The sequence below is a fragment of the Procambarus clarkii genome, chromosome 14 (genome assembly GCF_040958095.1).
Source record: "Procambarus clarkii isolate CNS0578487 chromosome 14, FALCON_Pclarkii_2.0, whole genome shotgun sequence".
Lineage (NCBI taxonomy): Eukaryota > Metazoa > Arthropoda > Malacostraca > Decapoda > Cambaridae > Procambarus > Procambarus clarkii.
This window is the reverse complement of record NC_091163.1, coordinates 1047446-1073465: the sequence shown is the minus strand read 5'-3', so window position 1 is coordinate 1073465 and position 26020 is coordinate 1047446. Positions and strand designations below refer to the sequence as shown.

Sequence of the window (26020 nt, the reverse complement as noted above, 5' to 3'; positions counted from 1 at the left end):
CAGCAAGCCTCTTCTTCTGAAACCTCTCGCTTGGACTACGCTTATCTATCCTGGGCGGTGGGCGTGGACGCCAGTTCTGTCCCAGAAGCCTTTGTGTTTAGTTATCAGGGGTTGAGAGGATAAAGGATAAAGGACCTTAGGTTTCCCTTGCACCTAAATTGGATCTCTGACACCTAGGAATGAAGGCCTTTTGCTTCACGGGGAGGGGGTTCTCGTAACCCTTTCCCCATCTTAGTGCAGCTCCCCCAGGGTTCGTTTCCATATGCCACTAGGCCCATCGGGACCATCCTTTCGGAGGTTTTCTTCTTCTAGAGTCCCTCCATCGGGAGCTTATGAGGATCTTCTTACATACCTTCTGCATGACTTGGAGTTCATGCAGGTTGGTGTTCAATCCCCAACCGTCCAAGCGGTTAGACACCATTCCTTTCCCCTCGTCTCAAATCCTTATCCTAACCCCTTCCAAGTGCTATATAGTCGTAATGGCTTATTTCCCTCCCTCATGCTCAAGTGGCATAAGGTGGCTACAGTGTTTCAGATGTTTTTGGGTGGCCTTTCTTTTGATCAGCTCAATGACTGCCTGTTTGTTTTTGCTCTTTCCCGGGATGTGGGCTTGGTGCAGTTCTAAACCCTTGAGCCTCTGCTGTCGGTGGTCATTTTCTAGTGGAGGACTTTTGTGCTTGCTCGCAATTTACTTCAGCTGTGTAGTGTCTGGCCCTTGTGGAACTCCATTCTGATTGGCTTCGCAAGATTGTGGCACTAATTGGGCCTAGGTCTGGCGTGCTTGTGTTTTGGTGTCTGCCGTGGTGCCGCCAGTGACTTTGCCCATGTCGTACGCGCCCATACTCTGGGAAGTGGTAGCCACATTCTAGGTTGCCCATCTTGCATGTCAACAGGCTGTGTTGGCCCGGTATTTGGATTCGGCTTGGTCCTAGTCCTCTTATTTGCCTCTCTTCTTTCCTGAGGATCTCACTCGATTCTTGTCTTCAGTGGCCGCCTCTTGTGTGCCAATTTCTGACTTAGTGTTCCTGTGGTTTTCATTCTCATTCCTGGAGGTAGTCTGACGAGGCTGGGGTTTCATCTGCTGTTGGTCAAGGGAGGCCCTCGGTGAAACTTGATTTTGGGTCGTATGGGTCTCCTGTGCCCGGTTTGTCCTCTGCAGGTTGGCACTATATTCGAGTTTCACAGCAGGCTCCTACTCGTCGTGGTTCATGCTGTCCCGTTAATGGGGCGACTATCCCAGTCCCATGATTTGTGGGGTTTTAGGGTCGTTTCGTCTAGTCTGCAGTAGTCATTTTGATGACTCCCTAGGTAATTTTCGACTGGGGTGCTTCCAGCATGGTCGAGAGACTACAACTCGATGGGTATCCCATCTCTTCCAGGTTCTGAAACAGGACTCAGCATAGGTCCAGTTCATCCATGATCTGCTTGGATCAAACCAGTTCATCCTTGATCTGCTAGGATTAAACCAGTTCATCCTTGATCTGCTGGGATTAAACCAGTTCATCCCTTGCCCCACATTATCTATGACCACTTTGGTTCAGGCTCGTCTCATCTTGGATGCAGGTGCCTGGATTCCTTCGTACTTCTGAGATGTATACTGGCACGTCCCTATTCACCCGGGATTCAGGGATTGGTTAGGTTTTTTGTTGGACGTCAAGCCTAATGTTTTCTGGTTCTTCCCTTTAGCTTGAGTCAGCTCCCTGTGTTTTTACCAGGCTGGCTCCAGTTTTGGTCTCTTCTTCATTTGTTGGGGCTTTGTGTTTTGGCCTACCTCAATGCCTGACTGGTGTGGGCCCCCCAGTCAGTACACGTGTCTGTTAGCCAGGGATATAGTTCTTTCTCAACTTGCCAGGTTCAGGTTCTTGGTGAACTGGTGGAAGTCCCAATTGGGACTTACCAACCCACCCATCCCAGATTGAGTGGGCCTCTTGTGCGGCTCTGTCTGCTTCGCTTCCCCTTCCTCTGGTGGCTTTGCCTTGGCTGCAGAATTGCCACCAGCTGGTGTTGAGGCCTTGGGTGACTCAGTGTTTACATGAGCTCTCGTGCAGGAGCCCAATCTTTGTCTGCACCATACCCCGCTGTGCAGGGTATGGTTTCGGAGGCTGTTCTGGATTCTCTGGTTCCACCCCTTTCATCCCCACCGCGAATGTTGGGTTTGGGCCCCGCTTGCCCTTTGCTGGCTTCCTCTTAGTCTTTCGGGGTTTAATTCCCTGGTGGCTTTCTCTTCCCTCGCTCGACATCTTCGTGGACGCCTTGGCTCTGGGTTGGGCCTTCGTGACCGGTGCTCACCCGGTCGACAGAATCGTTCGTCGCTCCCTTCTCACCAGGCCATAATATAGTGCAGCAGTTTATAGAAGTGTGGCATGCCCTGAGGATTCGGATTTCTCCTCATTCAGTGTGCCCCAGTGGTCTATCATCTGAACCACCGGCCCCAATTTAGTCCATAGCCCTTTGGAACTGGACGCTGCAGGTAGCTCTGCTGTTAGCTTCTCGAGGTTTGGTTCTCCTTGTGGTTCACATTTTGGGAATGTCCAATGCACTCGCGGACAGTCTATCCCGTTTCCATCCCATCTCCAGAGTGGGTCAATGATGCCACTTCCTTCCTTTGGCTTTACAAAACATTCGGGCACACCAAAGTGGATCTCTTAGTCGGCTTGGAATTGAAGCCTTCCTCTTTCCTTAGTTATATTCCCCACCTTTTAACTGGACTAGTCATGGTGGGGCTTCTTATACCTTTTCCCCTGGTCCAGCTGTTGCTCTGAGTCCTGAACTTTGTTTCAGGCGCTACTTGCGCCCGAGTGAATTAATTAATGGTAATTATTAATCCGATTAATGGTGCCTATTAATCTTGATTAAATTACCAATCAAGCTCTCAATGTAATCAATCAGAGCTTTAATATACCAATGTGCTTTAATATATTTACTAATCCCTCTCATCTCATTTTTTCTTGCAATGTATCTGTATTTTATTAATTCTGCTAGAATTTACCTACTTAGAATTATATTAGATTAAGGACCTGCCCGAAACGCTGCGCGTACTAGTGGCTTTACAAGATTGTAAATACTATGCTATGTATTCTCACAAACCCAATGTACCTTCTTGTATATAGATAAATAAAAATAAAATAAAATAAACTTGCCTGATGTCCAAACCCGGGCATTTTCCCACAGCTCCGCCTCTTTCAGATCGGCACAGTGATGTACTTTGCTGGTTCGACCTTCTCATATCTGGTCTTTATGACATGTCTTATCACCATGTTTATGACGAGCAGGTGGCTGTATTGATGGCGTCCCACCTGTGATTGTCTTCTTGGTGGCAGTATGAGGTTTTTGGTGCATTTTTTTTGTTTTTGCCACATCCTTTCTCTTCGTTGTTGCTCTTTGGTTTGTGTGTGTTTAGTTATTTTCTTGCTTATTTCTTGATCGGCATCTCATGCTGAATACTGGCACCTCTTCTCGTGTGGCACTGGCAGAGTCACTGCTGCTTGTCTTCAGTGTCAACACGTCTTCGATACTGTTTCGGAAGCAACTTGTGCATTGTTTCACCTCCAGCATGTTCATGTACCGTTTGAGTCTTTCATGGTCCTTGGACAGTGTTTTTTATTTCTTTCTCCTTGGTTTACGGTGTCCCCTTTGGTTTGCCTTTTTTGTTCTATTTTTTGTTGACGCTTGCCTCTCTGGTTGTAGGGTTGAGGAGCTTCATGCTCTCCTCCAGATGTGGAGTTTGTTCTTTTGGCCCTAGTGGACATTTTTTCATCTGCAGCCGGCTGGCTTTTTTTTTTTTTTTTGAGATATATACAAAAGTTGTTACATTCTTGTACAGCCACTAGTACACGTAGCGTTTCGGATAGGTCCCTGGAATACGATCCCCGCCGCGAAGAATCGATTTTACAACCAAGAACTCATTTTACTGTTGAGTTAAACAGAGGCTACAGTTAAGGATTTGCTCCCAGTAAATCCTCCCCGGCCAGGATACGAACCCATGACAAAGCGCTCGCGGAACGCCAGGCGAGTGTCTTACCACTACACCACGGAGACTTTTTGGCCAAGAATGAATCATGCAGCTTCCAAATGAGTCCTTTGGTGATCGATGCTTGGTTTGTTTTGCCACATGTGCATTATATGCTGTGCCCGGTAGAGGCTCTCCGCTGCTACCTTCATGTCGCTGATTCAGTCTCAGTGAGTGCTTTATGGGTGGATCCTGCTTCCTTGGTTCCCTGTTCCTTCTCCTTGATGTGACCGTTTTTCTCTGCTGTGGGTAGGTAGCTTCAGGGTATCACAAGGGGCTCTCCCAGAAAACTAGCATTGAATATAATAGTTGTTTGCAGATGATGCAAAATTAATGATAATGAGCAGGTCAGGGTTAGATTGTGATGCATTACACGAGGATATGGACACACTCCAGAAGTGGTCTGAAAAATGGCTGCTAGATTTGAACTCGGCCAAATGCAAAGTTATGAGGATTGGAATAAGAGTGTGAAGTACAGCAGTATAGGAAGAAGGGAAGACAAATTCCTCAATCAGAAAAGGAGAAAGACCTGAGAGTGGACATAACCACAAATCTAATGCCAGAAGCCCACATTAGCAGAATAACAGCTGCATATGGCATACTTGCCAACATCCGTGTATCCTTCAGAAACTTAGACAAAGGAGCTTTCCGGCCCTATGTACAGTGAAGTTGAGACCCACTCTTGAATATGCATCCCCAGCATGTTACCTTACCTGAAAAAAAGACAAGGAGAAACTAGAAAAGGTCCAAATTTACCTGAATTTACCCAAGGGCCACTAATACTAGGCCATAGCCCGGGCCACTTGGGCCCTTGTCCTTGTCGAGGCCACTAATACTAGTGGCCTCGACAAGGACAGGAAGCTGGCTGCTTGTCATAGGTCCTTTCCATTTGCCCTGATGATCTTTTCTAGCTATATTTTAAAACCCCAACATTTTTTTGGCGTTTACGGCTTCGGCGGGTAGGCGGTTCCACGGGTTTACAACCTTTAGGGTGAAAAAGCATCTGTTTTCTGTCCTACATTGTGGCTTGTTGAGCTCGAACCCGTTGCTTCTCGTTTGTGTTACATCTGAACTTTGGAGGAAACTGTCCAGAATCAACATCGTCCAAATTGTTTAGTATTTTGAAGGTGGCTTGTTGAGCTCGAACCCGTTGCTTCTCGTTTGTGTTACATCTGACCTTTGGAGGAAACTGTCCGGAATCAACATCGTCCAAATTGTTTAGTATTTTGAAGGTTATGAGATCCGCCCTGTCATACCTAGTCTGCCGTGTTGTTAACCCTGTGACCCTCAACCGTTCCTGATACGAGATGACTCGGCTCTGGATTTTTATTGCCCGATGTTGCACCTTCTCCAGAACAGCTGTCTTTCTGGAGAGTAGGTCTCCATGCCTGGATGCAATAATCCAGGCGGGGGCGCACCAGAGACCAAATATATGCAACAAGACTCGTTCAGGAGCTGAGAGGATTGGGCTATGAGGAAAGATTGAGGGAACTGGATATTACCACATTGGAGGGAAAGGAGAGATAGGGGTGACATGATAACATAGAAGATGCTAAGGGAAATTGACAAAGTAGAAAAAGCAGTGGTGATCATGATCTTTAATCATGCCAGTGATCAAAGCTAGGAACAGCAGAACAAGGGGTCATCAATGGAAACTGGAGATGCAAATGAGTCAGACACATCAGGAAGAACTTTTTCAGTGTCAGTAAATGGAACAGGTTAGTTGCAGAAGTCGTTGAGGCAAATTATATTCAAAATTTGTAATAAAAGTAGGTTGGGTGTGTTTGGTGTTTGCACTCACTCCAGGACTGACTGCTCAAGCCAGTGGACAGAGCAAGATGGTGGAGGGTCATCTGCTCCCTGTGTCTCTGTGAGGGAGGTCAGGTTCTGGCTCTGGTCCCCAGTAGATCGAACTGAGCTCCACAATTAATGTGATCTAATAGTTGGGAGCTATTTCAGCGAGACAGCTTCAGGGAGCCACCAGAGCTCACCCCAGAAATTGCCATTTCATTACATTCAACACTGGTTTTATATTTTCATGCATAGATTGGTAACATCATGCCCATATATAATTGTTCACTACACATCTACTATATTTACTTTTCTTTCAAACAGCCAATATGTGAAATTCTCCTGAAGGGCATACAATTTACTGGCTTTTGTGGGAAGTGCATTTCTAAGGGCACACCACTCGGCGAGGCATTCAAGTGAGCAGACACAAGCAATACACACCTAAGAAATATCACCACAATTTGAAAAAGTAATTATGATTTTCCATAGATGTCTCTGATAATAAAGATGAAGCCAGTATTTAGTCCTGATTAGGCAATGTTGATATGCATAACAATATACTGTACAGTAAATCAATTTGATATTTTCTTATTGTATTGTACTCATTAAGCATGCATTCAACTGTACTCATTAGGCCTATTACATGTATTGTGTATTATATAGGTTTATTGCATGCATGCTATTCATTAGACCTGCATATACCCTACTGTACTCATTAGGCAAATGTCACATTTCCTACTGGATTCATTAGGCCAATTGCATGTATCATATCATACTATACTCATTAGATATATGCCATGTATCTTATGTGGTACACTTCTTAGATCTATTGCAGGTATCCTACTATATTCATTAGGCCTCCTGCAGGTATCTCACTGCTCACCAGGCATACAGTATGCATTCTACTCATTAAGCCTTCCATTTTACCTAATATCCAACAATAGGTAAAGTATGGGTTTCTCTAATCATTCAGTGTATGCTCTAAATATTCAACACTGCATCTTGTTTATAAATTTAATTTTCTTTATCACACAAAATATGGGGTTCCCGCTTTACGAACATTTGCCTTACGAACATTCGTCCATACAAACATTCTCCCGTGTCCCCCTTTCATGCATAAGATCCTTTTACTAATTCGCTGGAGCATCCCTTTGAATTTCGCTGCAGCGTGAACGTTCGTGTGGCATCAACATGGTGGAGTACAATATTGTACAAAATCATCTGCATGACCCACTCGGAGGCAGGGCGAGTATCTACTATTTATTTAGTATTTATGCCTGTGGGTGGTTGTGTAATTACCTAAGTGTAGTTACAGGATGAGAGCTACACTCGTGTGTCCTGTCTTCCCAGCACTTGACGGTTTTGGCCTCCTCCACATTCTCACCTAACTTGTTCTAACATACCATTCTGTTTGCGAAAGTTAATTTTCTTATAATTCTTCAGAAACTTTGTTTAGTTAGTTTAAATCAAGGACCTCTTGTTCTTGAAGTTCCAGGTCTCAGTATTCTTCTGTAATGTAATATTTACATGTGTGTTATTTGGTTGTTAAATACACCGAGTTTAGTAATTTTTATATTAATTTTGTAGTCTTGGTCACAACAGTTGGTTGGTTGGCAGTGTAGTGAAGTGTCACAGAAGTTGAGACAAAGCCTGGAGTAGGACAGAGAGCTGAGTGAGATCAGGGATAGAGAGCTCAGATGCAGGGTGAGAGTTGTACAGCTCGGTACTATGAATGCAGGCGGAGTCGAGGAGCTGAGTGCAGGACGAGAGCTTGGAAGTTCGATGCGGCCGGTGTCTGGCTGTCTGCTGTGTCGAGGCTGAAGTGTCTTGGAGTTGGTAGGAACTGGACACGTCGAATGTTACATTGTTGTTGGTGAATATTGAAGTTGTGCAAAATTTCTCAAGCATGTGTACTGAGCCTCTCTTGAAATTACACTGAAGAGTATTCGTTGTTGGTGTTTTAGATTCAGGTACTTGGAACAAAAAGTTCCAAGCAGTACAGGCTTCGGTAAGCCTGTCGTACTCATCTGGCACAGGAGATGTGCAAGAGAGAGATTATTCTGATTGATGAAGATCAAGCCACCCAAGAGGTGGCTTGAATAATACAAATAGCTTTACAGTGGCTTTACGAGCATGAATAGCCCGTAACAACATTATTCACTTATCAATTTCTTATATAATCGGTCCACGCCTCGCCATCTTCTAGCAGGTAGAGAAGAAGTTTTAACTGTAATTCGGGAAGAGGTAAAAATTTGTACTTAGAAGATTAAGTAGAAATAACAGACCCATCTCATTATCTGGGATGGGTCATAAGCTAATGGGAGTTTGGAGCAAGTATACTACTGACACAATATACGTGCTACACTTGCCTATCAATTTTATCAATTCTTGTTACTATTTTGTACGTAGTGATCATATCGCCTCTTTGTCTTCTACAGTATCTTCTAGTTTTGGCATATTAATTCTGCTAATCTCTTCTCGTAGCTGTTGTCCTTCACTTCTGGGAGCCATTTAGTTGCATGTCTTTGCACCTTTTCCAGTTGATGTACTTCTTAAGATATATACACTATACAACTGCTGCATATTCCAGCTTTGGTCTAACAAAAATTGTGAACAATTTTTTTAGTATTTTGCCACTCATATATTTAAAAGCAATTCTGAAATTAGAAAGTGTAGCATAGGTCCCTCTCACGATGTTCTTTATGTGGTCCTCAGTTGATAGTTTTCTATCTAGAACCCCCCCCCCTAGATCTCTTTCTTTATCAGAATTCTTTATAAGATTTCTCACATAATATATAGGTTGTGTGGGGTCTATGGTCTCCTATTGCACATTCCATAACATGGCATTTATTCACATTAAGTTCTATTTGCCAAGTGGTGCTCCATACACTTATTTTGTCCAGGTCATCTTGAAGGGCATGACAATTATCTAAGTTTCTTATCTTCCCTATTATCTTTTCATCATCAGCAAACATGTTCATATAATTCTGTATTCCATCTGGTAGATCATTTATGTAGACAATGAACATTACCAGTGCAAGAACTGAACCGTGGTGCTCCACTTGTGACATTTCTCCAGTCATTGCCTCTGATTACTGCCCTAATTTTTATGGTAGAAAATTTTTCATCCATGTTAGAAGCCTACCAGTCATGTTTCCAGTACGTTCCAGTTTCCAGAACAGCCTCTTATGTGAAACTCTGTCGAAAGCCTATTTTAGATCCAGATAAATGGAGTCAACCCAACCATCTCTTTCCTGTCAAATCTCTGTGGCTCGATCACAGAAATCGAGCAAAGAGGTGGGTGTAATGAGTAAATTCATTACACAGGATCTTCCAGATCGAAAACCATACAATCTGTCTGCTGTTATGTCGTTTTTCTCCAGGTGTTGTACCAATTTAGTTTTAATTATTTTTCCAATATTTTGACTATTACACCTGTTAATGACTTTTTCCAATGATTTTTGACTATCAACCTGTCAATGATACAGGTCTATAATTGAGGGGGTCTTCCCTGCTGCCACTTTTGTAGATTGGAACTATGTTAACCTTTTTCCACACATCTGCTAAAACTCCTGTACTCAGGGATGCCTGAAAAATCAGTTGAAGTGGAATGCTGAGCTCAGGTGCACATTCTCTCAGAACCCGCAGTGATGATCCATCTGGACCAATAACTTTGTTTTTACTTAGGTCCTTGAGCATCTTTTTTTCACTTCATCTCTATGGGCTTTATGTTGTTCTCTGGAATTCTTATTATGTCGGGTTCTATGTCATCACATTACAGTACTATGATTTCTGTGCATTATCATCATTACTATTCTGTGTTAACAATATTTTGTTTAATACTGTACTGTCCCTGAATTTAACAAAATTCAAGAACATTCAGAGCAAAGATAAGCGATTTATGTACAGTATACTGTACAGTATTACTGACCAAAAGTATTGAACCCTTCATGTGGAAACTTGGTTACAATTATAGTATTGTACTATTTTAATACAAAATAGAATGTCAAAGACTATTATTACAATCACCCTGAGTATATATTTATTTATAAGTTTACAAAAATATATATATATATATATGTTATTCATTGTTAAATTAGTTTGTATAATTTGTTACCATAAATATACATACAGTATCTCAAAATTTATAATGTATGTTCATTAGTTGTAAAATTATACTAAATTAAGAGCAACTAATATTTAACAGTAAGCCACTCTTCAAAAGTCTTTAACAGTCATGGTGTGGTCACCATTTTCAATAAGCTATACAGTGCATTCCCCTGGGCTCTAGAAGACTCGAACCGCAGACCCCACGCATGTGAGGCTGAAGCTCTATCGACCATCACCAGTCTCTACCGACTCTATCACCAGTCTCTACCGGCTCTATCACCAGTCTCTACCGGCTCTATCACCAGTCTCCTAGAGCCCAGGTGAATGGAATGTTTATTTCCACGGAAGTGTGGATGACATTTTATTTTAAGCTATACAGTAATGTAAAATAACAGGCAGCAATAATTTTCATTCTGAGGGACAGGAAGCTTATACCGAGGCGTACTGATGTACCCACAGTCAACTACTAACAACCCACAAGTTGCCTACCTCTAGTGTACCCTATTTTACTGCTAGGTGAACAGAAGCATGTGAAAAGAAACTTTCCCAACCATTTCTGTCCTGCCCAGGAAATGAACCTGGGTTGTGGTAATAATGTAAAATAGCAGGCTATGCTGTTGCAACAATGTAAAATAATGGGCTATGCTGCGGTAACCACTTAATAATAACAGTGCTAACAACTGACCGACTAGTTATTCTATATAGTGTTCATCAATAAATACTGTATAAGCCATTTAACCCCTGCACTGCGCACCTGTTTTTGACAAAAACTTCATAGTGCAATTGTTAAGGACATATTTTTGTTGATTTTATAAATGTTCAGGTAAAGTTAGTGTCAAAATGTTTCCAAACTCAACTACTGTATTTTCATTTCAAAACACAGAGTGATGAAAACATTAAAAAACATTAATATATAGCCTAATTAAAAAAAACAGACAACTCTCAAAAACGCATTTGTCGTTTGGTGCAGTGCAGTGGTTAAGCTTTATATGAGATGCTTGTTTACATAATATAGAACTTTTAATTGATGTACTGTACAATTAATTGTTGAATGGAAGACTAGAAAGATTTCTTTAAATAAGAGTGCATAATATACAATAATACATTTTTTTTTTTATAAGCACGCGACAGTAAAATGTTACATGATGACTTTTTAAAACCATCCATTCTAACATCAATAATCTAGTAAAGTAATTATCAAAAGAAGACACCAAATAATCTAGTAAAACAAAACCATGTCTAACTTTACCTAACATAACTGGTTCAGTAACTCCTGAGAAGCATGGCTAGCTGGAAGGCATTTACTACCTAAGTTCCAATCTGCCAAGCTCACTCATTAGTACTGCTTGACTATTTTTCTTTTATAACATCTATTTATACATGTGATAAAGAACATATGTGCAATGTTGTACAATAAAAATGGATTATAAATAGCTACTGTATTGGCATTTTGTATTTAAGCAAACAAAAAACTGAGAAAAATGCCATTGTAAGAGAAAGTCCTGTAAACATTACAAAAGCTCCCAGAGAACACTTCTTAATACTGATGGCAACTATTATTCATCATTTTCCCATAAATATATAACCTCTACCTTATTCAATATGTGTCCAAATTGATTTTGGCATATATTGTTGAGCTTGTGCATATCAGTGCATTTTTAAAAGCTAATACAGTCTGTGCAGAATTTGAATGAAGACACTACAGAAATTGAGTTTTGGAAAAGTTATACAATGGGGCCTCGACTTACGATGGTAATCCGTTCCCAGAGACGGATCGCAAGTTGAAATATCGTTAAGTCGAAGTGATTTTTCCCATAAGAAATAAAGGGAATTGAATTAATCCGTTCCCCACCCTCCAAAATATTAACTTACAAATACATTTTATACCGAATACAATTTTGTTCTCTAACTACAATACAGTACAAATGTTTATCTTACCTTTATGGAGGACTCTTGATGGCATATGGAAGATGGTGAGGAGGGGATGAGGAGAGGTGTTACTGTTTGGACGGGAAGTCCCCTTCCATTATAACATAAGGCAGTGATGACTTTACTGGGATACACTCTCTGGCATGTTTTGCCTGCACACCACTAGGACCTGCTTGTGGCTCACTGCTTGCTTGTCTTGCTAAGAATCTGTCTAAATACACTTGTTTTTCCCTACATTTTAACACTTGTCTGTAATAAGACATCACATTATTATTTAAAAGGTCAATGCAATGGCCTGCTACAGCTTTATCTGGGTGAGTTTTTTCAACAAAACTTTGCAGTTCTTCCCATACTTCACACATTTTCTTAATGAGGACGGGATATCCTCTACTGCCTCAACTCACAACTATTTTCTTAGGTTGAACCTTACCACTGACTTTCTGGGACCCATGGCGTGATATATAATAATCAGTTTTATGTTCAAAAAGCAAAATATCACCACAAAAACGGAATTTCTTATAGGCATGATTGTCACTAAGCGGGCAGCTCTAGTAAACTGAGGCAGGTTGGCCCATGTGACCGGGAACCACGCGCTCGGTCGACCCAAACGTGTATCAACAAATATCGTTAGTCGACGACACTATCGTACGTCGAGTCGCATTTTTCTATGAAATTTACATCGTAACTCGAAATTATCATAAGTCGGGGCAATCGTAAGTCGAGGTGCCACTGTACTGTAACTATATAAATGTCATCCAGAATGCTGTACAGTACTGTATAATTCTGGTCCCCATATTATATAGAAGACACCAGTTCCACCAAGAAAATTCAATGTAGGATGACTAGTCTAATCACAGGTATTAGAGACTGCCCATACATGGAGATGTGCAGAACGAGGGAAGACGTGATGTGGGTTTTAAAGTGGACGATGGGTGTCGGCAGTGAAACTGTGGGCTGGAGAAGTTTGGAGGGGAATATGGGGAGGTGCTGGTTTGGTGGTGCGACAGTGGATAACTGGAGTGACTTACTGGCTTGGGGAGGTGCTGGTTTGGTGGTGGGACAGTGGATAACTGGAGTGACTTGCTGGCTAACAGATTGGAGGTAAATGGGGTGGTCAGCTGTGTGAATGGGCTTGGGAGATGCACGGAGGTAAAAGTCTAGATCAGCGATTCCCAACCAGAGGTCTGTGTCTTGGAGATTCAAGAGATTTTGCAAATACACGAAGAAAACATACAACTTTCCACCTTCTTGTAATTAAGTAAAAATGTCAAATTATTAAGATTTTAATGTAAACTATTAATAAAACAATGAAGAATTTTTAAAATTTTGGCTGCTTAGATGTTCACATAAGTTATTATTTATGCATCAGATGTTTTATTTGTGTTAAAAAATTAAACCAAAGTTTCATATTAAATTAGGAGACAATTAGTATCAGTCATTATATTGCAACTTTAATTATTTTCAACTGAGAATGCATTATAAAACAATAAAATGGAACTTGTATTTACATTAACAATTTTGTAAAACACAATTACTGTATATTAATTCAAAACTATTACAAAATATATATACAATGTTTGTAACTAGCAAGTCAGATGTAGAGTAAAAAAAATTTTGCCATTTTTTACTAACAGTAAATAGGAGGCAATAAATACTCAACTCATACTTTTTAATAAAGTATTACTAATTACTATTTATTAACCTAGCTGCCTTACACGTGTCTCTTGTAATTTACCCATCGAAGCTAATGTGTGTTAGCCAAGTAGGGGTTTCCCCGAGATTTTATGAAATATTTCAGGGGTTCCTCTTACCAACCAAAGTTGGGAATCACTGTACTACTCTAGATGGAGGCTGCCCAGAGTGTACGACCTAAACCACTGCACTGGTTTAGTCTTATAGACTTTAGTTTAGTCTTATACTGGATTTGGCAACAGGGTTGTAGACAAATGAAATAAATTACAAATTAGCATTATTGAGGCTAGCAATTTAATGTTTTAAATATAAAATTGATAGTTACAGAAGAGAAAATGGCTGAATCTAAATAAAACCTGCCTAATATGGGTCAGCAAGTCTACTGCACTGTTCTTTACTTCATAACAAGGTAAGGTTATTCAAATATCTACTTTTCAAATCCTTTAAGTCTAATTTCCATCAATATATAAGCCTTCAGACTTGGATCTGTGACTTCTCGCTCAATAGCTTTTTGTGCCTCGCCTCCTCCATCACAGTAATATTTTGCAAGAGCATCAGCATACTCGATCCACACGCAATTTGCACAGCCAGACATACAGCAGTTGGTCGGCACTACAGGCGGAGGAGAAGCTAGCTCATTGGCCCGAGGAAACAAATGTGAAGGCTCCGTTAACGATCCAATTTTTTTAGATTGCAAACCCTTATGACCTATTGCACTCTGGCTCATACGAAGAGTTTTTTCACTGGAGTAACTATTTCTAGTGTTGCTACTAGTAATTTGAGAAACAGGCTTATGAATATCTGTTTCCTTTATGGATAAACCCATAGATGAATTACGTGTGCCATCATTGCCTTCATGGCGACTACTGATTTTCTTCAAGTGTAAAGGAACCAATAACTTACTTACATGACTTAAATGTTCAGGATATTTAGTCAATAGCTTTTGCAGAGAACATAATTTTGACATATCTTTGGCCAGTACTTCATAAGTTTCAAGTTGTAATTTCTGAAACAGTAAAAAAAAAGAATAAACAATTACAGTATCCTTCAAACACCGCACATTACTTTAAAAAACATTCATAACTTAATTGGGCAAAAATAAAAGACTTAGTGAAATATTTATGCCCCATTGTAAGCTGCTTTATTTGTTTGCCCACTAGGTAATGTCTGTTCAAAATTAGTAGGCCATACCAAAAATTTGCAACGTTCGTGCATAACGCAAACGATTATATTCCTGGAGTATGTGCCAGAGGACCATGAAATATGTGGTCAACGCTCAGAGCTAATCCACTATTGTGCACAAAAATGGCACAGGACAAAGACCAAGTTGAGAAAATCAAAGGCTACACAGAATTGAACACACATGTGAAGTTAAAGTATATATGTTAGCACAGGCCCAATATATATATAAGCAGTCTAGAAACAATGTTACTGAACGATATCAAGTTAACTTGGCTTAACAAAGCTATGGAGTGGTACCCACCTACTCGACTGCCCCATATATAATTCAATATAAACACAGGCAGAATGTGAGGTGGCTTGGGAGCTATGAAGCTAAGAGATGTGCATGATACTGCCACTTGGGGGTGGGGGCTGCAGATAGCTTGACAGACAATCAAGCAGGTGGTGGGAGCCCTTCTCTAGCTGCCCACATACTGTTGCCATGAGAGGACTAGAAAGGGTTTGATTCCTTTTTACCACTGTCAGTCATTTTGGGCTGGATTGAGTGATCTCCAGTGACCTTGTAGATTTGACTGATAACTCTGTGGTTCCAATGCCAGAATGTTGTCCTACCTGACTATTAACCAATCCCAATTATATGACACATGGATATTACAGAACCTAACTGACAGAAAAATGAGGACAGTAATTAGAGACAATGTATCAGACTGGAGAAGTGCTACTAGCAGAGTACCACAGGGTTCAGTTCTAGCACCAATAATGCTCATTATATATATAAATGATCTACCTGAAGAATACAAAATTATATAAACATGTTTGCTGATGATGCCAAGCTAATAGGGAAGATAACTTAGATGATTGTCATGCCCTTTAAGAAGACCTGGATAAAATAAGTGTATGGAGCAACACTTGACAAATGGATTTTTATGTGAATAAATGCCACATTATAGAATGCCGAATAGGAGAACAAAGGCCATATATAACCTACAAATTATGTGAAAAAGCTTTAAAAAAAAACTGATAAAGAAAGAGATCTAGGTGTGGTTTTAAATAGAAAACTATCTTTTTTTTTTTTTTTTTTTTTTTTTTTTAGATATATACAATTGTTACATTCTTGTACAGCCACTAGTATGCGGAGCGTTTTGGGCAGGTCCCTGGAATACGATCCCCGCCACAAAGAATCGTTGTTACAACCAAGTACACATTTTACTGTTGCGTTAAACAGAGGCTACAGTTAAGGATTTGCGCCCAGTAAATCCTCCCCGGCCAGGATACGAACCCATGACAAAGTGCTCGCGGAACGCCAGGCGAGTGTCTTACCACTACACCACAGAGACTATCACCTGTATCACCTGAGAACCATATAGAAAACTGTGTGAGGAGTGAATGCTACGTTTTCCAACTATAAAATTGTTGTTAAATACATGGATGGCAAAACATTAAAGAAATTGTTCATGAATTTTGCAAGACTAAAGTAAATATGCAGTGGTTGTATGGTGCCCATATCTCAAGAAGTACATCAATAAACTTGAAATGGTGCAAAGACATGCAACTAAATGGCTCCAGGAACTGGAAAAACAAGAGCTACGAAGAGAGATTAGAGGAGTTAAATATTATACCAAAGCTAGAAGACAGAAGAAAAAGAGGAAATATGATCCCTACATACAAAATAGTAACATTAATCGACAAAGTTGAAAAAATTAGTTTTTTATAACTAATACTTCAAGAACGTGAGGACATAGGTTCAAACTTAGGAAACAAAGGTACCAAAAAAAATAGAAAGTTCACTTTTGTAAACAGTGTTAGATGATTGGAAAAAGTTAAGCGAGAAGGTGGTGGAGGCCAAAACTGTCAGCACAGTAGTTTCATCATATAATGTCATATATCAGCATATATAACGAAAAGAGTTCTGGGAAGACAGGACACCACGAATGTAGCTCTCAACCAGTGAAGCTAAGGTGCACATTATATTTTCCTTACCATTTTCTCGTATAAAATTGCATGTTATGATTTCAGCTATACTGTACAGTTATATTAAATTGCAGACTACTATTCATAGCTTATTATACCTTTCAAAATGCTCCTTAGTATTAAGAAAAAATGCAGATACACAGAATTTTGTTTTAGTTTTTGCAGTGCAACTGTAAATATGCTTGTTTTATTGTCTCTCATCACTGCATACTGTACATAATAAACAAGCAGTCCAAGCTTTTCATTTTTTATTTTATATCCTTTATCTTCTCTTCACCTCTGTTAGATATTGCTACTGTAAAATGTAATTACCTAAGTGTAGTTACAGGATGAGAGCTACACTCGTGATGTTCCCGTCTTCCCAACACTAAGGCTTTGAAACTACTGATGGCTTTGGCCTCCAACACCTTTTCACATAGCTTGTTCCAACTGTCTACCACTCTGCAAAAGTGAATTTTCTTGTATTTCTTCATCAGCTTTGTTTAGTTTAATTTTATGACCTCTTGTTCTTGAAATTCCAGATCTCAGGAATTCTTCCCTATCAATTGTGTTGATTCCTGTTACTATTTTATACATAGTGATCATATCACCTCTTTTTCTTCTATGTTTTAGTTTTGGCATATTTAATGCCTCTAACATCTCCTCTTAGCTCTTGCTCAGTTCCGAGTCATTTACCAATACTTGCATGTTTTTGCACCTTTTCCAGTTTGTTGATGTGCTTCTTAAGATATGAGCACCATACAACTGTTGCATATTCCAGCTTTGGTTTCATAAAGATTATGAACAATTTCTTTAGCATTTCACTATCAAAAAGCAAATCTAAATTTAGAAAGCATAGCATAGGCTGTTCATTCAATGTTCTTTATGTGGTCATCAGGTGATAGCTTTTTATTTATAACCACCTTAGATCTCTTTATCAAACATTAAATTTCACTTGCCAAGTGATGGTCAAAACACTTATTTTGTCCCAGTCTACTTGAAGGGCATGACAAGGGCATGACATTTCATCTACGTTTCTTATCTTCCCTAGTTTCTTTGCATCATCAGCAAACATTTTAATATAATTCTGAATTCCTTCTGGTAGGTCGTTTATGTAGACAATGAACATTACTGAATCTTGTTGTACTCCATTCGGGACATTTCTCCAGCCCAGTACATTGCCTCTGATTGATGCCCTCATTTTTCTATCAGAAAATTTTTCATCCATATTAGAAGCCTCACTGTTAATCCTTCAGTATGTTCCAGTTTCCAGAACAACCTCTTGTGTGGATCCCTGATGAAAGCCTTTTTTAGGTCCAGTTAGATGCAGTCAACCCAATAATCTCTTTCCTATAAAACCTGTCTCTCTATCATAGAAACTAAATCAATTTGTTACATAGGATCTTCCAGATCGAAAACCATACTGACTGTTAATTTAAAAAAATTCATATTTCATTTAAAACAAAATTAAAATGAGAAAACACAAATCCATATAGTACCAATAGAATTAACTGTTGGTTGTATCTCTTGGGAACACTGTTCACCTTTCAGTTTCCTATGGTGCTACAGTCTTCTTGGCTTTATTAATGTATGTATCTTTATGTAACAAATAAAGAACCACTATTATGTTTTGTATATTTTTAAATCAAATCCTCTTCATGGCCCCTACCGATTTTCTCATTGATGCATCACGTTAATGTGATCTCGCTGTGCATTTGACGAAAAGTTGGAGGTTAAGGTAAGGTTTGATAATTAGCAGGGCGAAAGTGCTAAGCCATTACGATTATATGGCACTTTGAAGGGAGTGAGGATAAGGATTAATAATAGGACGGAGCGAAGGAATGTGCAGTCTCAGATTGAGCACTGACCTGCAAGAAGCGAGACCATCGCTATACCGAACTACTCTACTAGAATTACTGACCATAAGCCAGAGTGCATGGGGACAGTGTTTGAAACCCTCATTGGGCTTCATTTATAAGCATCAGGACCCCTAGAGAATTCAGTGGAATATCAGGTTGCATTGTTTTTTGACCGTGTAGTGGTTTAGGCTTGGGAATACCACGTGAGCAAGTTCGAATTCTCCTCATGGCTCCAACTGATTTTCTCATTATTATTATTATTACTATTTCTAATTGTTGGAGACAGGAAGCCTGTTAGACTTATTGAAGTCCCTTAAAGCCAACTAATGACTGTCTCTAGGATGCAATCCTCAACAGTCACCAAACTTCCGGGTACCTTTATATATATTTATTTATTTATATATACAGTATACAAGAAGGTACATTGGGTTTATGAGAGTACATAGCATTAAAGTTTTTAAATTCTTGTAAAGCCACTAACACGCATAGCATTTTGGGCAGATCCTTACTCTAACAGATAATTTTAAGTAGGTAATTTATAGCAAAATTTAAAAAATTAACAGATACATTTTAAGAAAATTTGAAGAAAATTAGTAGGTACATTATAGTAAAATCTGAGGATTATCAACAGGTACATTGTAGCATAATTTGAGGATTATTTCTAGGTACAGTGTAACAAAATTCGTGTTCATATGACATCCATGATATAAGATGATGGCAGTGATTACAACGGTGAAATTATATGGCTTAATCACATATTTTGAGATAGCACATGACACAGTGCGAGTTTGAAGCACTAGGTGGAAAACTATGAGGATAAGAACATAAGAACATAAGAACAAAGGTAACTGCAGAAGGCCTATTGGCCCATACGAGGCAGCTCCGGATGAAATTAGGTATTTTTTGGTTTTACTTTTGAATAAGGCATGGGTTGGAGAGCTTTTTCATTCACTTGGGAGCGTGTTCCATGGACTAGGTCCCTTTATTTGCATAGTGTTTACACAGATTTAGTTTGACTCTGGGGATATCAAAGGGATATTTATTTCTGTTGTGGTGATTATGGGTTCTATTACATCTGTCAGGGAAGTTTCAGATTAGGATTTGCATCTAGGAACAAGGTGTTGTACATGTAAATGGCACAAGAGAATGTGTGGAGTGAGTTTATGTTTAGCATGTTCAGGAATTTAAACAGGGGGGCTGTATGTTGTCTGAGTTTGTTATTGTTCTGATAGATTTTTGCTGGGTGATGATGGGTTTGAGGTAGTTTGCAGTTGTTGAACCCCATGCACAGATACCGTACATAAGATATGGCTAGATTAGCACGTAGTATAATGAGAGGAGAGTAGAGGTTGGAACATAATATCTAATTTTAGATAGTGTACCAACTGTTTTTGACTTTTTTTGGTTGTGTTGTATGTGGGTGCTAAAATTGAGTCTTGTCTATGTATAGGCCAAGGAACTTTCCATCCTTTTTATTGCTGATGTTAACATTGTCTATCTGAAGCTAAATTGCATTAGTTGATTTGGTTTCAAATAAAATGTAGTAGGTGTTTTCTATGTTTAGTGTGAGTTTGTAGGTTGCCATCCAAGAGTGAACTTTTTTTTAATTCGTTATTTACAACAGTGTTTAGTGTGTGTGGGTTAAGGTCTGAGTAGATAAAGGTAGTATCGTCAGTAAATAGTATAGGTTTAAGAATGTTAGAGTCATTAGACAGATCATTAGTGTATACTGTATAAGAAATACCTATTTACTGATAGTTTAACAGAGGCATCAGGTGAAAGGAAATGTGCTCATCTATTTCTGTCCTGCCCGGGGATTGAATAAGGGATCCTCAGATGTGAGTCAAGAACATAGCCCCTGTTCTATCGAGATATATAGTCAGATATTTGAATACGGTACTTTCTTCAAGGTGGACGTACCCACGATGTAATCACTTCAAAATTATTACATTTTCAGTGCTATTATCTACTCCCCTATCAATTGTTGGATAAGATTAAGGTTTTGTTACATTAGGTTAGGTATGGTTGGGTTAGATTAAAATAGTTTAATATTCACAAACGTGTGAAACAAGGGTCCAGGTAGTACAGTTTGGTTCGTTCTCAACTTTCAATTGAGAATTCCGGACAGAAATTGTTTGGCGCATTTCATATCACCTAATGCCTCTGTTCACCTAGCAGTAAATAGGTACCTAGGAGTTAGCCAGCTTGTTGTGGGGTTGCATCCTGGGAAAGTTCGTTCTCGACGCACAACCGAGAATTCCGGGTTCAGCAATGGTTGGGCACATTTCCTTTCACCTAATACTACTGTTCATGCAGCAGTTTTCCAAACTCCTGCCTAAATATTGCAAAACAAAAACTGAAAATAATGTTACCATACAAATTAACATACATACATGGCATACATGCCCGAAACGCTTTGCGTAATAGTGGCTTTAGGCATTGTATGTACTAGCTATACCTATAAGTTAAACAATCCTTGTAAATATTTATTGTATGTATGTACCTTATGTACCTTACCTGAATAAAATTGTATTGTAATTACCGTCGCTAGGGCCGTCAGAACACAATGTCAGCCCCAGAGACCAGAACACCATGGGCCCACCGCTGATATATGGCCCTATGATACAAACCCCATGAGCCTTTACGGGCTATTCATGCCCGTGCCACCTCTTGGGTGGCTTAATCTTTATCAATCAATCAAACCCAGGAGCACGTGGCCCGTCCTGTCAAGGTGTTCTGGCTGGCACTTCACTCAAACACAAGTTATGGTGGTGGGAATATGGCCGGGTTTCTGGGCTGTGAGAGGCGGCTTGAGGCAGGTGCGGCTCTCACTTCTAACTATTTTTAGCGTTAAGATGAGAGGAGACAAGGCCGCTCTCGCCGGTAGTTTGGCGGTGATTATGTCGCACCTAATAGCCAGACTTGCCTAACAAGCCGAATTTTCGGGAAACATTAAATTTATTCAATTTTGTTCTTAGGCAATGATAGTTTTCATTGTATTATATGATTGCAATTTTATGTTATTTGAATTAAAACTAACAAATTGGATTAAACCTAACTTAACAAACTCAGTAATTGACGTTCCTAATATAATAGATTATTGTTAAAAAAGAACCAATCTGGAAAGATATAACTGAAAATAACGAAAATCATTCTGCCTGCTAGGCACATCGAGCCTTGCATAATAGGCAAAGAAGTGCGGTTCTGGGCTATTACGCACGACTATTACACCATTATGACCATATACTGGTAAGACTATACAGGATATGACCGCTCAATGGTCCCGGGTTCGACTCCCAGCTAGGACAAAACGATTGGGCAACGTTTCCTAGCATCTGCATGACGCCTGTGGTCACCTAGTAATAAATATGTATCCGGGAGTTATGTTGTTGTTGATTTAGGGACGAGGCAACTGTACGTGTGTATTGATGTATCCTGGGAAAGGTCAGCAGCTGATTGATTGATTAAGATTAAGCCACCCAAGAGGTGGCACGGGCATGAATAGCCCGTAACTAGTGTCTCTTTGGAGCCATTACCAATAGCCGATACTGAATGGAAGGGGTCTTGGTTTAATAGATTGGTGAGGCTTAAGCCACCCAAGTGCTAGTTGGTCAGTAGCTAGTTGGTCTACCTATTTAGGGGGACCTCGAAGATTGACGCCTGAAAGGAATCCTCACCCCGACAATGGAAAACCATATAAAATATTTTTTTTGTTTAGTTAATTTACCATGCAGCCTATACACATTCTGTGTCCGGTAGTGCAACTGTTACACATTCCGGGAGCAGCAATAATCAAGGCAACATTCTAGAAAATACCTGAGTTTGCCAGGTAAACTCTGGTATTTTCTAAAATGTTTCTAGAATCTAAAATTACACCCGGAGGGGGTGTGATTTGTAACAGTTCCACTACCTGTTGGAATACAATATTAACAACCCTGGAATTGTATTCCTGTTGGAAATACAATACATACAGAAATTTCTTGAACTTTCTACATATAGGTATAACGGGTGCAAAGTATATAACTATTACCTTAAAATTGAGCCATAAATGAATTCTAAAAAATACAAAATAACTATATATCTTAAAATAAAGTGTTTTAGAAGCGTGTTAGTTATATTAGCAGTAAACATAAGCGAGAAGAGAAGGATGGAGGTGGGTGCGTAGCCCAGTAAACAGTATTGAACTGCTGCCACCGGAGCTGCTGCTGCTGCCTCACCAACACGTGTCTCGCCCCAGCCACACACCTACCTCTCACACACCATGTCTAACAAACTGGAAGAGGTAAATATGTTACAGTTACAGTGGGACTGTAGCCGGTGTGAGTACAAGGGTTCAGAATAAGTTGGCTGAACACAGCTCCCGGCGGTCCCTTGAATTACCTAAAGCGCCCCCAAAGTCTCCTGACATTACGTAAGTAATGAAGAAATAGGGTATATTTATTCACTATAATGTTGGTGCTGGATGCAAAATCTGATCAAATCTATTTTTACTCTGACCGGAGTAAATTTCGTAAGGAAATTAGAAATAAAACATGACAGATGACGCTATAGGAAGTTGAGGGTGCAAGGGACGATGTGGTGGAGCGACTTGTCCAAGGTATATTGTGGCCTAGAGAGTGTTTGCTGGCATATTAGCCTCCTGTACACAGCGATCCAGTCGTCACACTTTTTTTCATTATATATATATATATATATATATATATATATATATATATATATATATATATATATATATATATATATATATAATATATAATATATATATATATATATATATTAATATATATTAATATAATATAATATAATATAAAGTGTTCTTACATTCTTATACAGCCACTAGCTCGCATAGCATTTTGGGCAGGTCCTTAATCTTAATATTCCCCGGAATACAACCCTCCAAATCGTTTAACAACCAGGTACCCATTTTACTGTTGGGTAAACAGAGGCTACAGTTAAGGATTGGCACCCAGTAAATCCTCTCCAGCCAGGAGGATTTACTTTGCTGCTCAAATTGTCACAAATTTAAGTTGTCATATTAACAAGTAGAATATGTGTTTATAATATCTAGCATAAATTGTCACAACACATTTAAGTTTTATTTAAAAATGTGCAAGTTAAAACAACTCCATAGGACGAGAGTTTTGTTATATAGATACTAATCTTTGTTGGTACGCATTCGCTATTTAAATTATATATAAACTCGTGTCTCTTTGCTCATGGGACACAGAACCCTACATGCTCTCTGATATATTGCTTAATAGAAATTAACAAATAAAGCTTATACATGTATATGTAATCAGGAAGGCAGAGATAAAATCATTTTTGAAAATCCATCACAGGGATTTGATCATATTAGAGAGGAAAGATATTCATATTTTAAAGGTTTCTTGGCTTGACACTCTCCATATCGATGAACTATGACTTTCAAAGATCAATGTTAATTTTTATTTAGATACTGTAATAAACAAAGTTTTTTTTTATATCAGAAAGGCAGAAATGTAAACTACATTTTAAATCCTCTGGCATAAATATAACAGAAATGAAAGCGAAAATATATGCATTTTTTTAGTTACTTGATGGCTAGGTCAGGAAGTGTGAGGCCCTGCACACCAGCCAGTCAATTGTGTAATTAATTTGCATATATGCTAATTAACCTTAAAAGTCCATATGTCAGATGAAAGACAGATGTAGATGTTAATGTGACTACATTTCAAGGAATGTATACCTTGGTACTTTCGCTGGCCCGGCAGGCGACTCGCCACAAACCTCAAGGTAGGCCGAACGGTGCACGTGAACTCTTCACTACTAACAAATGTTTATTCTCGTTTTAACTTTCTCGCCTCAATTATCATGTTACATCGTTCAATTTGGTATCATATTGTTAGCAATAGAATGCTCTAAAGGAATGTATGTGCGTATAAGAACATAAGTCTCTCTTTCCTGTACAGTACTTTATTCCTGCCACACACACATTGATCATATTATATGATCCACAGACACACAATGTTTTGAAGAATTCTCAGCGCAAGATCTAATGAAAGGTGGCTTTCTTGTCAGGTTAGTGATTATTGAGGACATGCTAAAGAAGTATGAAGGAAAGATAATTAAATTAGAAGAAGAAAATGAAGGTCTCAAGATTAAGTTTTGTAATTTAAAAGACAGTTTTCCAGCAAGGTAAGGAAATTGCCAGCTTGACTGATAAGGTAAGGATACAGGAGGAACACATCAAGGAACTAGTTAAAGATAATGAGGCATGGAAAGTGAAGAGTAGTGAATTTGAAGAAGTAAACAAGAAAATAGACTTGTGGTGAACATGTGCCTGAAACGCTATGCGTATTAGTGGTTTTAGGTATTGTATGTACTAGCTCTGTCTATAAATCCAACATTATGTTTGTAAATAAACTATGTATTGTGTGTACTTTTCCTGAAAAAAAAATTTATTTATTTATTTATATATTTATAACAACTCCAAGGGACCCTGAGGACTAACATGGAGTTAGGCAAGGATATGCAATACTGTACTCGCATAGAGGTGGTTAATAAAGAACAAGAAAAGTATAAAGAAATAAGAGACCTATGCACAAGTTGTAAAAGAGAGAGAATCAAGGATTGGGGCCTCGTAGCCTGGTGGATAGCGCGCAGGACTCGTAATTCTGTGGCGCGGGTTCGATTCCCGCACGAGGCAGAAACAAATGGGCAAAGTTTCTTTCACCCTGAATGCCCCTGTTACCTAGCAGTAAATAGGTACCTGGGAGTTAGTCAGCTGTCACGGGCTGCTTCCTGGGGGTGGAGGTCTGGTCGAGGACCGGGCCGCGGGGACACTAAACAGCCCCGAAATCATCTCAAGATAACCTGAAGATGTGTGTTTGGAAGTCAAACCCAAAAATGACCAACAAAAAGCAGAAATTAGTCAAGCAATTAGGAAAGAACTGGTTACCAACAATAAACTAGTACAAAACACTGCAGATAGAAGCAAGTCCATAATAATCTTCGGTCCTTTGGAAAAGGAAATATCTCGGGTGGACAGAGCAGCAGAAGAGATGAAATCATAGAGAAAATAGTAGGTTTAGGAGAAGGCCTAAACTCAAAGGAAAATGTCAGTGATTTTAGAAGAAGAGTAAAATATGAAAGACAAGAACCACCCCATAAGGGTGACGTTTAATGGTGTGAAACACATGATGGAAGTGCTTAGAAATGCCAGGAAATTGCAGTGAAATGAGATTAGCAAACTTTGGTCAATAAGCCAAGACCTCTAAGGAAGACAGAGAAAAGCTGAAAATGAACCTTATTGAAGCAAAACGTCTAAATGGGGATAGAAATGAAGAAGACAAATTCTTTTTTTTACAAAGTGTCAGGGACTGGAAAGCTAGTGAAATGGTACATAAAAACAAGGCAGCAAACTCGTTAGTGCAAGAGGGAATAAAGGACAAGTGGAAAGGGAACATGTTCCAGAAAATTGTATATACCAACATAGATGGCATTAGATCAAAAACATTGG

General features: G+C 39.3%; 1 protein-coding gene and 2 long non-coding RNA genes across 3 annotated transcripts in view; 2 read left to right on the top strand and 1 right to left on the bottom strand.

The window, feature by feature from the left end:
* LOC123771092 (uncharacterized) overlaps nt 1-9811 on the top strand; it is a 45853-nt gene extending 36042 nt beyond the window's left edge. Inside the window, exon 3 of the long non-coding RNA XR_006774443.2 lies at nt 6125-9811. This is a non-coding gene — a long non-coding RNA (uncharacterized lncRNA). The remainder of the gene's footprint in view (nt 1-6124) is intronic.
* Nucleotides 9812-12546: 2735 nt separating this feature from the next.
* Nucleotides 12547-22514, bottom strand: LOC123771097 (uncharacterized). The gene is made up of 2 exons (XR_011228437.1): nt 21040-22514; nt 12547-14537 (listed from the first exon to the last, which is right to left on the bottom strand). It is a non-coding gene; the product is annotated as an uncharacterized lncRNA (long non-coding RNA).
* Nucleotides 22515-22648: 134 nt separating this feature from the next.
* LOC123771102 (calcyclin-binding protein) overlaps nt 22649-26020 on the top strand; it is a 39015-nt gene continuing 35643 nt past the window's right edge. Inside the window, exon 1 of the mRNA XM_045763436.2 lies at nt 22649-22804. Within this exon, the coding sequence (XP_045619392.1) occupies nt 22784-22804 (21 nt within the window). The 5' untranslated portion in view covers nt 22649-22783. The remainder of the gene's footprint in view (nt 22805-26020) is intronic.